This window comes from Carlito syrichta, unplaced genomic scaffold (genome assembly GCF_000164805.1).
Source record: "Carlito syrichta isolate Samal-C Ts95f unplaced genomic scaffold, Tarsius_syrichta-2.0.1 Scaffold305619, whole genome shotgun sequence".
NCBI lineage: Eukaryota > Metazoa > Chordata > Mammalia > Primates > Tarsiidae > Carlito > Carlito syrichta.
The window spans coordinates 240,588-253,247 of NW_007249715.1; the positions used below are offsets into that span (position 1 = coordinate 240,588).

General features: G+C 48.0%; 1 protein-coding gene across 1 annotated transcript in view; it reads right to left on the reverse strand.

Annotated features, from left to right (window-relative positions):
• Positions 1 to 12,660, reverse strand: part of CLEC16A (C-type lectin domain containing 16A) — a 212,941-nt gene that overhangs the window by 51,240 nt on the left and 149,041 nt on the right. Inside the window, exons 20-22 of the mRNA XM_021714311.1 lie at positions 4,567 to 4,718; positions 1,975 to 2,179; positions 197 to 364 (exon numbers count right to left, since the gene is read on the reverse strand). Coding sequence (XP_021569986.1) covers positions 197 to 364; positions 1,975 to 2,179; positions 4,567 to 4,718 — 525 coding nt within the window. The remainder of the gene's footprint in view (positions 1 to 196; positions 365 to 1,974; positions 2,180 to 4,566; positions 4,719 to 12,660) is intronic.

Genomic DNA, 12,660 nt, shown 5'->3' on the forward strand with positions numbered 1-12,660 from the left:
AACACCAAAGGAAAGCCAAGACTTATTTTTGGGGCTGTGTTTAATCTTGTGCTATGCTTTGACAGACTTGAAGAAGCGAGTGCTTCATTCTGACTGGGTTCTGAGAGAGGAGGTAGTTCCCATGGGCTCAGCAGGAGAAAGCCCTTGGAGCCCCAACCATGAGGGGCACACTGTGGTGCAGGAGGGGCTGGCTTACCTGGCACTTTGTCCACCGATGCAAACACGGAACGCTGCACCGTGGGGTCACTGCTGCCCCGGCGGCCCTGGTCATAGAAGCGGAAGGGCAGGTGCTGAGTGGAAGTGGAAGAACCAAGTCCAAACCCCAGGACTTCAGTTGCTGGTTGGATTGGGAGGTCCAGAAGGGCTACAGGCAAACAGCATGGAGGGTCATCAGTACATGGGCAGGGCAGGCGGCAGGACTTTGGGGCAGAGGTTGTAGCAGCTGTGGCCCTGCCAGGCACGTCACCTGGGAGATGCCAAGCAGGCAGCAGGGAGCCTTGCGCCTGGGAGACCAGCAGAACACCAAAGATCCCCTCAAGGCTTGGCTCAAGGCACAACCAGGTATCAAGTGAGGGGTTCAGGCCCTCACAGTCTCGGCTTCTATGTGTAAAAGACCCCGACCAAGGCCTGGCCTCCGGTGCCCTTTCATCCTGAAGCATGTGGGGTCAATTCTACCCAGAATGTTCATATACATGCGTGTATGTATGGAAATACATGGGGAGGAGCGGGTGCAAGGAATATGGATGTCCATGTACATGTGTGCTTGCGAGTGGGTATTGATCTGTTTCAGCTACTGTCCTCCCCTTCTTTCATAAACAACTCTCATGACACAGCCGTTCAGAGGGGCTTTTAAAATCAATTTAAGAAATACCCAAGGTGTGAGTTCTAACAACTACTTCACAGCATAATTTTCAATTTTCAAATGAAATATTGGGCCTTCAAGCCAGCTGTGAGAAATTGCTTTACATGGAAAAAAAACAAAAACAAAAAACCTCTGAAAATAAATCTTAAAAGAAAGGACTGAATGATTTAAGTCACTTGCACATTACAAAATGCTTCTGTAATAATTTTGTAGGCCAAATTTCAGCTGAATGAGAAATGAGATGGAGGACCACATGGGACGTGCCTTTGCAAATCGGCGGCATGCACAGAGGCCAGCCTTCCGAGGGCTGGTTTTAGATTGTCCCTTAGAAAGCCCTTTCCACCCCAGTGAGCTAGAAAACCTCTTGGCAGCCACACCAGGATGACCATCGGTGCCTGAGCTGAGCAGTGTTGGGTATCCTGAGAAAGACTTTTGATAATTTTAGGAGTTGACCGAACACCTTTCCCTAAGAAGAAGCCCTTGCCTTCCACCCCAATGAACACAACACCCTCATCTCTTGCCTTTCTTTCTGAGAATGCTTGGCCTTGCCGACACTGGGCAGGCCTCAGAAATTCACCACAATCCCTGAGAAACGTCAAAGGACTTCCTCCCCAGGTTGCAGCCCCTCACCAAGCAGGGAAGGGAGAGGAGAAAGGCATGAGCGTTAGAGTGGGAAGCTCTGCATTTGGGGTCTGCCTGTGTGATTCTGGGCAAGTTACTGAGCCTGTTTCCTCCTCTGTAAAAATGGTTAGAGCAGGGTCCCACAGCTCTCAGGAGTTATTCTAAGAATCACAGGTAGCAGAGGTGTGTCAAAGCGCTTTATAAACATAAGCTTGGGGACCTCAGTGGGGAGGAACGCGAATATCAGCCTGCTCCTGGCCTCCCATTGCTATGGAGGACTCCCCTTCTCTTCTACTCAGTCCTAGAAATTTTCTAGGAACCAACACACAGGAAGCAGGACATTCTGAGCAGATGCTTCGCACTCCTAAAACAATCTACTCTTGAACCCCCTGTGTCATCTTCTCTAGAGCTGTGGAGTTCTCCAGGTCAGTGTGAAGACGGAGCGGACAGTCCTCTCAAGGGGCCAGAGCCCCACCAGGGCCCCCACTCACCTGCTATCCTCTGCATCTTCATGCGCCTTGCCTGGATGCGGCCCTTGGCTAGGCGCTGCTTGGCGATGATGCAGCGGATGTGGTCTGAGAACATGAAGGTGGCCTGGAGGATGGGGAATGGCTTGGAATGGGGGCTGGATGCAGGCTTGTGGATGGTGATGTTCAGGGCGCGGCTGTCATCCTCCACGCCAGTCACCTGCATGTCCTGCACCGTAAGGAGCAGAGGAGAGGGTTGTATCAGGCTCAGAAGCAGGGTGGCTCCCAGAAGCTGTGGGATCACGTGGCATCTGGGAAGGGGCCTCCCAGTTCAACTTTGTTTTGGCTCCCAAGTCTAACAGAGTTGAGGATGGGCACAAACCAGACCATGCCCAGCGGGAGAAGAGAGGGTGGGAGACAAAGGGTGCCCAGAAGGAGCCAATGCTGGGTGCTGGTTGGCACCTGTTTCCATAAGGATTTGAGTCAGTTAATGTGTTCACTAAAAGGGCACCTCTGCCTCTTCAAGGGCCACAGGACACTCAACAGGCAAATGCCAACGCTTCTTGCCTCTTAGGGAGGAGACAACGAACCAAAATTCCTATCACCACCTGACACCATCTTAGACACAGTCACCCATCACTAATCCACTTCTTCCTTATTTCTTTTAAGAAGGGACATCACCAGCAACCATTTGTATGTCTTTGAGGAGCTTCTGGTCCCTAGAGGAAAAAGTTAACCCTGAGAAAGGGACAGGGAGGGCTGCTAAGCAGAGGTGAAAAAGAAACTAACAAGTGGCGAGTGTAACAAGGACAAACTCAGTCTGAACTTCAGGGTGGCTTCTGTGTAGAGAATCCATTCCTGAGAAGGCCAGAGGTGAGCTGAGATAAAAGTCTGGGACAGGGGACAGACACAAAAGTCCCAAGTGCTATGGATGGTGGGAAGTGCTGGAAGTGGTCACAGAGGACAGCTGCTGTTCTCAGTCACTGAACGTGGCATGGGCTCTTTGGAAATAACACCCCCATCAGAATGTGGCAGTAAGGATGGGATAGGGTGGCCCACGTTGACAGCAGGCAGCGTGGTATAGTGAGGCGCTGACAAACAGCGTCCACTGGAAGCCAGCCAAACAAAGTTGATGTGGCTTTCATTGTCTGATGGAGGACATATATTCATCTTTTAAGGGAGAAAAAACACTTTCCTGAGACTAAATTCTAGAGAAAATTAATCATAAGCCTAAATAAAGCCTAGACAAATAAGGAGCATAAGTCACCTAGTAACAAGGCTGTCCATGGAAGCTTTAAGTGAAAGACTCTTCCACATCACACTCTGTAAAAGGTGCTTTTACAACAGAAAGATCCTGAATGAGAGGAAGCTGGGGAAGAGGCTGCAATGGTATTACATGGGTGGTTCTCGTGAGGAGTAGGACACAGCCAGCAAGTCATGTGAGGTGGAGGTGGGGCAGCCTGGCCAAGGCCCTTCCAGAAGCCAGGAATGCTTGGCAAGGAAAGAGACTGCCTCGAAATGGGGTGGAGCTCAGGCCTGGGGTGTCTGCTGAACATCCAGGGACAGGAGGTGTGGCAGAGGTGTGGGCTGGAAGGCAGCTGTCAACCCTTCAGTTCCTTGCTTCATTCATGTAACAAGCTAGCATTAGTCACCCAACACATTAAGAAATATTTTTTTAAAAAAACAAAAAAACCCAAGTCCCATCTTGGTACTTGGCAATTGAGAGCCTGACTCTGCTGAAGAGGGGGTGAGGAGGAGGGAATTCTCAAAAATGGTTGGTGGCAACAGTCATTTGAGAGAGGAATTTGGCAGTATCCATTAACACTTAAAGCTGGCACACCCCAACTTCTTGGTATCTGCCTTGGTAAACATTGCCCAAGCGTATAAGGAAGTCAGAACAATGCTGTTCTCAGCAGCACCATTTAGAAAGGTAAAATCCCTAGCCAGGCGTGGTAGCGCACGCCTGTAGTTCCAGCTCCTGGAAGGCTGAGGAGGAAGGATCCCCGGAGCCCAGCAGGTCGAGGCTGCAGTGGCTGGGAGCGGCCACTGCACTCCAGTCTGGGTGACAGAGTGAGACTCCAACTCAAAAAAAAAAAAAAAAGAGAAAGGTAAAAACCTGGCAACAGCCAACAGGGCACTGGCTAAGTAGACTTGGTGTAGTCACATAGTAGTTAAAAAGAATGCCAGTGAGTGCATACACTAAGCTGGTCAGTGCTCCAAGACATACTACTGAGTGAAAAAATCAGAGTTTAGAATATGTTCAATGTGACACACCAAAAATACACACACACATTCAAGTACAGGTACATAGCTTTAAACAAACAGTACATATAGTTACATTTATCTATGTATTTGGTGGAGAAATAGATCTGGAAGGATCATGCTGATAACGGGGGTTGTCTCCTAAGCGGGGGGGGGGGGGGGGGGGGGTGGATTGAGGGTTTTGGTCAAAGAGGACTTGGCCTTTATCTGTACATCTGTGTGATTTTTGGCTTTCTCCAGTCGATGGTTTGTTCAAACATTTCTTATATCATTAGAAATTCATTGTAAAGATGCTAACTGTGTGTGTGTGTACAACCAATGGAGAAACAGTGACAGAGCTCTCGGCTGCCTTACCTGCAGAAGGCCTGCGAATTTAACCACTCCCCAGCCAAGCCTGGACACGTCGGGTTCCACCAAGCTCATCTGGTAAATATCCACAGCCAGAAACCGCTGCACCATGCCACCATCCTTGGTGATCACTGTGCAGGCAATCAAGTCGCTGTTATCTAAGAGAAGGGGGGCAAAGACAAGGTGAGGCGCAGTCTGGCTGCCCAGCCTGACGGAAATACTCAGCCAACACTCATGCTGCCGGGAAGCACTTTCCTGAGTGGCCAGAGCCTAGGTCTATCACACAGATCTAGGTCTGAGTCCTTTCCTCTACCAGCTATGCTGGGCAAGTTTCTTGACCACTCTGGCCCTCAGATTCCTCATCTGAATAATGGCAAGAATGCCCACTCCCTGAAAGTGTTATATGTTAGGATGGATAGAAAGGACATGAATATGCAGCCAAAAAAAAAAAAAAAAAGAACAAAATCATGAATTTCGCAGCAACCTGGATGGAACTAGAGTCTATAATACTGAGTGACCTCTCACAGAAACAAAGATCTGAGTATCACATGTTCTCACTCATATAGTGGACCTTGATCACCCAACATATTACCATAAGAAAATGACTGATAGTGGTGGGAAACTATGGGGGGGGAGGGAAGGGAGATGGGATTAATGGTAGTAAACATCTGTCTGGGGACGGGGAGACACCTTTTATCAACAAGGGTACCTGAACGGAGCATATTTGTATACCTAGCCCTTAACTGTACCCCACAATATCATAATAAAAAATATCGATTATAGAAAGGATATAAAGCATTAGTCCAATTACTACACATTAGGTGTGCAAACTATAGCTTAAAAATAACCACTGGCTGGGCTCAGTGCTCAGCCTGTAATCCCAGGACTTTGGGAGGCCAAGGCAAGTGGATTGCCTGAGTATGTGGTTTCGAGACCCACCCGGACAATTTGGCAAGACCTCGTCTCTACAATAATTCAAAAATTAGCCAGGCGTGGTAGTATGCACCTGTAGTTCCAGCTACTTGGAAAGCTAAGACAGAAGGATCACCAGAGCCCAGCAGGTTGAGGCTGTGGTGGCCAGGAGCATGCCACTGCATTCTAGTCTGGGCAACAAAGTGAGACTCCAACTCAAAAAAATAAAAGTAAAAAATCCCATGCTTGTAATCCCAGCACTTTTGAGGCAGAGGTAGGAAGATTGCTTGAGCCCAGGAGTTCAAGACCAGCCTGGGCAACATAGTGAGACCTCATCTCTACAAAAAAAATAAAATAAAATTGGCAGGATGCAGGATCTCCTGAGCCCAGGAAGTCGAGGCTGCAATGAGCTGTATTTACGCCACTGTACTCCAACCTGGGTGACAGAGGGAGATTCTGACCAAAAATAAATAAATAAATAACCGCCAACCTAAGAATCCCAGTACCATTTCAGTGCTTGCTAATACACCATTGGCAGGATGTAATGGTTAAGCTTACCTAATTCGGTGAAGACAGGACAGCTAATGTCCCCTGCTATCTTACAGAGTCCCCATGATGCTGGCAACTCAGGTCTGGCAATTTTTTTTTTTTGAGAAAGCAGGATTTATTGAGAGGACAGAAAAGCTCCCATAATGGGAGAGTACCCAATGGGGTTGCCTGGGTCTGGCAATTTGAACCAAGTTCTGCACTGGAGGGTGTACGATACTGGGCACAGCACTTGGCGCCTCTGAACTGGCTTTCCCTTCTGTAAAATGGGAATAATGCCCCTTATCATGAGATGTTTGATGTGTTCAGTGAGAACAGATAGGAAAAACATTAGCATGGGGTTATGAACAGAGCCCTCAGCATGTGCTAGGTCTCAATCTGATTCCAGGTTAGGGCCTATCCTTGACAGCTTTGGAATCACCTGAGGAGACCATTAAGTCCACAGTCTACTTTGAATTCCCACCAATGAAATCCTCTGCCGCTTATGTTTTAAATGAGATGGCTAAACCAGGGAACAACCTAAATATCCCCAAACAGGAGAACGATTTGAGTATGATTTGTTCCCATCTAATGGAAAATTATGTATCCACTTAAAAATTATGTTCAACCAAACTGTGAACAGTGGCTACCTGTGGGGAGGAGAGTGAGAATTGGGGGTGGGAGTGTGTGTGTGTGGTGGGGAGTATTACTGGGAGAACTTTTACTTTTGTTCTACGTACCATTCTATTGCTTGAAATTACTTTAAAATGAGAATGTATCCAAGATATATGTTTGACATATGTATAATAAAGCCAAATTTAAAAATCATGTTTACAGCCAGGCCCGGTGGCTCAGCCTGTAATCCCACGCTTTGGGAGGCTGAGGTGAGTGGATTGCCTGAGCCTGCGGGTTCAAGACCCGCCCGGGCAACTTGGTGAGACCTCATCTCTACAATAAATCAAAAAATTAGCAGGGTGTGGTAGTGCACGCCTGTAGTTTCAGCTACTTGGAAGGCTGAGGCGGAAGGATCGCCAGAGCCCAGCAGGTTGAGGCTGCAGTGGCTGGGAGCGGCCACGGCACTCCAGTCTGGGCAACAGAGTAAGACTCCAACTCAAAAAAAAAAAAAAATCATGTATACAAAATAATTGCAATGACAGTAGAAAACATTACAATTTTAAATAAAAGATGATAAAATATTATTACTGTGAGCTCGATAGTTTAAAAGAGCTGTGGAGTGGTGGCTCATACCTACAATCTTTCCACCTTGGGAGGCTGAGGTGGAAAGATTGCTTGAGCCCAGGAGTTCAAGACCAGCCAGGGTAAAATAGTGAGACCCTGTCTCCACAAAAAGTAAAAAAAAAAAAAAATTAGCCAAACATGGTGGCTGTACTCGGGAGGCTGAGGTGGAAGGAACGCCTGAGTCTAGGAGGTTGAGGTCTGTGGTGAGCCATGACGATGTCACTGCACCCAGCCTGGGTGACAAGTGAGACCCCAACCCCCCCAAAAAGAATTATCCCCACAAAGAAATACACATGCAGAGAAATGTGACAAAACATAAACAGAAGTCTAATTAGAAGAAGAATGGGGCTAGGCATGGTGGCTCACGCCTGTCATTCCAGCACTTAGGGAAGCAGAGAGAGGATTGCCTGAGCCCACAGGTTCGAGACCAGCCTGGGTAACTTGGTGAGACTTCATCTCTACAATAAATCAAAAAATTAGCTGGTGTAGTTCTAGTTACTTAGAAGGCTGAGGTGCAAAGATCACCTGAGCCCAGCAGGTCAAGGCTGTGGTAACTATGATTGTACCACTGCACTCCAGCCTACTCACAAAAAAAAAAAAAAAGAAAGAAAGAAAGAAAGTAGACGGGTGTTTTGTTTTATTTTCTGAGATTGCCTGGGCTCAGGAGATCCTTCCTCCTCAGCTGGAACTACAGGTGTCTACTACCACTCCCAGCTAATTTTAAAAAATTTTCTGTAGAGATGAGGTCTGGCAATGCTGCCCAGGCTGATCTTGAATCCCTGGGCTCAGGCAATCCTCCCACCTTCGCCTGGGATGACAGGAGTGAGACACCGTGATCTTACTGATGACCCTCTCAGTACGAGGTACTAGGTAGGGTTCGTTTTATGTACTCCACACTTTTGTTTTTTGAGTCGGAGTCTTACTCTATCACCCAGGCTGGAGTATAGTGGCACGCACAAGGCCATCGCAGCCTTAACCTGCTGGGCTCAGGTGAACTTTCCACCTCAGTCTTCCAAGTAGCTGGAACTACAGGCATGCACCACCACGCCTGGCCAATTTTTTTTTTTTTATTTATTGTAGAGATGAGGTCTCACCAAGTTGCCCAGGCTGGTCTTGAACCCCTGGACTCAGGCAAACCTCTCGCCTAGGCCTCCAAAAGTGCTGAGATTACAGGCTTGAGCCACCGTGCCTGGACAGTACTCCACACTTAAAACATTTCCTCAATGGGAATCTTTTAAAAAACACTAAAAAAAAAAAGCAACCAACACTTTTTTCTTTCTCTTTTTGCCTCCCCACTCCATTTCATTCCCCCACTCAAACAGAACAACTTAACTTTCCTCAGTTCTCACATTCACAAAAGCAGCTCCTTTGGGGTCTGACCTGAGAATGCAGACGCAGTCAAACATGTCACAACGGTGACAGTGGGGCCTGTCCGGGGCAACCTGACTCCCTCCAAGGGCCGGCTGCCTCAAGGGCTTCAGGGGGAGTAAAGACCAACCACCCCCACCACAAGAACAAGGAAGGACAAAACCCCAAAGCACAACAGCGTTCAGTGCTATAATCGTGACATCTGAGCCCTGTGAGAACATGCAGTGTGAGATTTAATGAGAAAACTGTGGCAGCCGTGGCAGCAGGACAGGAAGGATCCCAGCGAGGAAGCAGGGTTCTTGGAGGCTGTGGGGTGGTTAAGGCTAAGGAGAAACAAAGGCTTTTGCGACATTGAGAGAACACTAGCCTCCAGGGAGATCAAGAAAACGCTGGTGTGAGGACTTGTCTTAGGGAACTCCTGCACTCCCCCACCCTCGCCTAGCAGAATCTTGCTCCAAGAACAGGAGACAAGGTCCTCCTACTCCAGCTGGCTGTGGATCGCTGGGGACAGGGGCTGCTTGCCCTGGGATGGCTGTGGTGTTTTGGGCAGAGGAGGGACCCAGGGCAGAGCTGCCGAGTGGGGACCCGATTCTGCCCACACATAGGGCTGTGGCCCGCAGCCTTTACACATGCTGACGTCACGCTGGGAAGGCCCTGAGAGGGACCCGGGTAAGTGGGGGGGCTTGGTGGCAGGAGGCTCTGTAGTGGCGTGCAGCAGCCTCAGGACCCTGCCTGACACCCAGGAGTGGCAGCGCCAAGGAGAGTCCACTGCAGGTGACAGGCTTTCTAGTCATCCTCACACTGTAGTCCCTAGACATTGTTGCCCACCGAAATCTCCTGGCTCCCTCCTCTCAACCACACTTCAAAAGGGGTGGAGTCTAGGAGTCTAAAGATGATCAGGGCCAGGTGCCATGGCTCATGCCTGTAATCCCAGTGCTTTGGGAGGCTGAGGCAGGAGGATCACTTGAGCCTGGGCAACAGCAAGACCTGGTCTCTGCAAAAAAAAAAAAAAAGAAAGAAAACAAATCACAAAATTAGCTGGGTGTGGTGGTACATACCTGCAGACTCAGCTAGCTACTCAGGAGGCTGAGGTAGGAGGACCAGCTGAGCCCGGGAGGTCGAGGCTGCGGTGAGTTGTGATCATGCCACTGCCCTCCAGCCTGGGCAACAGAGTGAGACTCCAACTCAAAAAAAAAAAAGATCCAAAGACAATCTAGGAGAATATCCCTATGACCTAAGCGGCAACAGATGGACAAAGCAGTAAATGTGAAGGACTCCTGAAGTCACTCACATTCAAGGGAATGGGGACAGCTAGCAATGGGGACAGCCAGTAATGCGGTCAGCCAACACATACACAGGTGCTCATCCTTGTGAGAAATCAGGAAACAAATCAAAACAAGATACCATCTTCTACCCATAGGATTGGCAAAAATAAAAATGTCTGAAAACATCAAGTGTTGTGAGATGTAGAGAAACTGGCATTCTCAAGCGCTGCTAGGAGGAGAAGAAATTAACATAGCAGTTTTGAAGGGCAAATTAGCATTATTTATTAAAACTGAAAGTTTCACATCCTATGACCTAGCAGTGGGTAGGTTCCCAAGAAAAACACTCCTCCTGCATGGGCCAAGAGACGTGTACAAGGAAGTTGAGAGCAGTTTTGGAGTCTGTAAAGCCTCAAACGTCCAGCAACAAGGGAAAGCCTAATAAAATGTTTGTTCACTCAGTGCAACATGATGGTAATGACAAGGAATTAATCAGTTCTCCAGAGATTTCAACAGTCAAGGCTCAAGCACACACAGCAGAATGAAAAAAGCAAGCTACAAGGTGATTTTGGTTTATGTGCAATGCTTGGTTTTTCCAAAGAAGTTTGCAAGCTTACAACTGAATAGACAAAAGAGATAATCTCTTCCCACATTCTTACACAAAGGGCCTTAGGTTCTCTGAGGCCCAGCCAGGCTGGGAAGTAGCTGGGACCACAAGCGTGTGCCACCATGCCCAGCTAATTTTTTGATTTTTGGTGGAGATGAGATCTTACTTTGTTGAGAGCCTGGCCTGCCGGATTCAGTCTGATCACAAAGACAGTGGACAATCACCGAGAACCCAGTGATGGTGAGAAGCTGAGAGGGCTCTGACGGCACCCTTGGGATGCAGCCGTGGATGTTTCCAAACTGGTCAGACCTATGAGCTCAAGAGCTCTGGTGCCCAGTTCAATATGCGTGTGCATGTGCGCAGTCCAGGCGCCCACTCAGGCTAAGGCCCTGTGCTAGGCGCCAGGTCCCAAAATGGAGGAGGAGGCCTGGCCCCACCTGTGGGAGCTCAGGGTGTAGTGGGCAGCCTGGAGGGCTGTGCAGGCTGGGACCTGAGGGCACAGCAGACCTCCCAGCAGAAACTCCTTCCTGGGAAAGGTGACAAGACCCTCCTACTCCTAGGCACTGCCTTTGTCTTATTTTTTAAGGGAGGGGAAAAACTGCCATTTTATTTTATTTGAAAATATTAAGCTTACCAATCATTTTTACTAGGTAACATTCATATGTTCCCATTTTAAAAGGCATGAAACTAAAAAAAAAGCATGAAACTTTAAAAAAGTGGACACTAAGTCTTCCCTGTCCCCCTCTGCAGAGGCAACCGCCACACACATTTCTTGTCATCTGTCTACTCTGCATTTCCAAGTGCCCACGTGACTCTGTTCTCTGCTGCTTCTTCTTTCTCAAATGGTGGCATGCCACCCAGACTGTCTACATCATGAACTATGTAACCTAGTGACACATCAGCACAGAGACTCCCTTTGTGCTTTTTCATGGCTGATTCTCTCCCATGGTAGAGGTAACACTAGGTGACTTCACAGTCCCCAGCTGTGAAATGCAGGGATTAAGACTAGGTAATTTCCTGGTCCCCAACTGTGAAATGCAGTGATAACACTAGGTGACTTTACTGTCCCCAATTGTGAAATGTAGGGGTAATGCTAGGTGATTTCTTGGCCCCAACTTTTAAACAGTAGAGATAATGCTAAGTGATTTCCTAGTCCCCAACTGTGAAATGCAGGGATAACACTAGGTGATTTCCTGGTCCCCACCTGCAGACATTCAGGTTGCTTATTAGCTTTTGTTACAATGGTTGAAGGAACATTCATATTCACAGGCATATGTCAGAGTAAATCTATAGCAACAAAGTAGAGCTTATGCTTAACTTTTCTCTCTAAAGGACTTGTGCTTTACTAAAATAAATTTATTTATAAAGAAGACTTCATATCATTACCATGAATGGAAAACTTGAATTACTGACAATCAGTAAACATGAAAACTGATGAAAGAGAAAAGACATTGTATTAAGTTAGAGTGTAATGCCTGCTCTTTTGATAAAAAGAGACAACCATGAGCTAGAGAGGGCCTAAGACAAACTAGCACCAGCCTGAGAAGACCTTCTCCTTGGCTCAGCAGAAGGGACCAGAGGGCATGGACATGGCCTTTCTTATGGACTATACTTTCCAAAGATGGCCACAGCAGTACTACCCCCACACGCTCTTCTTACAGTGACTCTGACTCTCTTCCTATCAAGTGGCGGGGTCTTTGTCCTTTCTCCTTGAACTTGGGTGGGCTTCTATGACTGCCTAGACCAAACGAGTGCCAGCGGAAGTGATGCTCTAGAAGGTCTGAGCAAGGTCATGGGCACCTGGAACCCAGTAGTCATGCAAAGAGGAAACCCAATCAGCTGCGGAGACACCCCAGAGAGAAATCAAGGCCCAAGCCCACAGCCAGCCCCCAGTCCATTCACCTCAGCTGACACCACATGGAGCACAGATGAGCTATTCCCACTGAGTCCGGGGCAAATTATACATTTGTGAGCAAGATGAATGCCTGCAGCAGCTTTAAGCCACTGAATTAATTTAAATGGGCTTGTTACTCAGTAACAGGTAACTCCAATGGTATTATGTACTTTTATTTTTTACACTTTTTTTTTTTTTTTGAGTTGGAGTCTCACTCTGTCGCCCAGACTGGAGTACAGTGGCCGCTTCCGGCCACCGCAGCCTCAACCTGCTGGGCTCCGGTGATCCTGCCC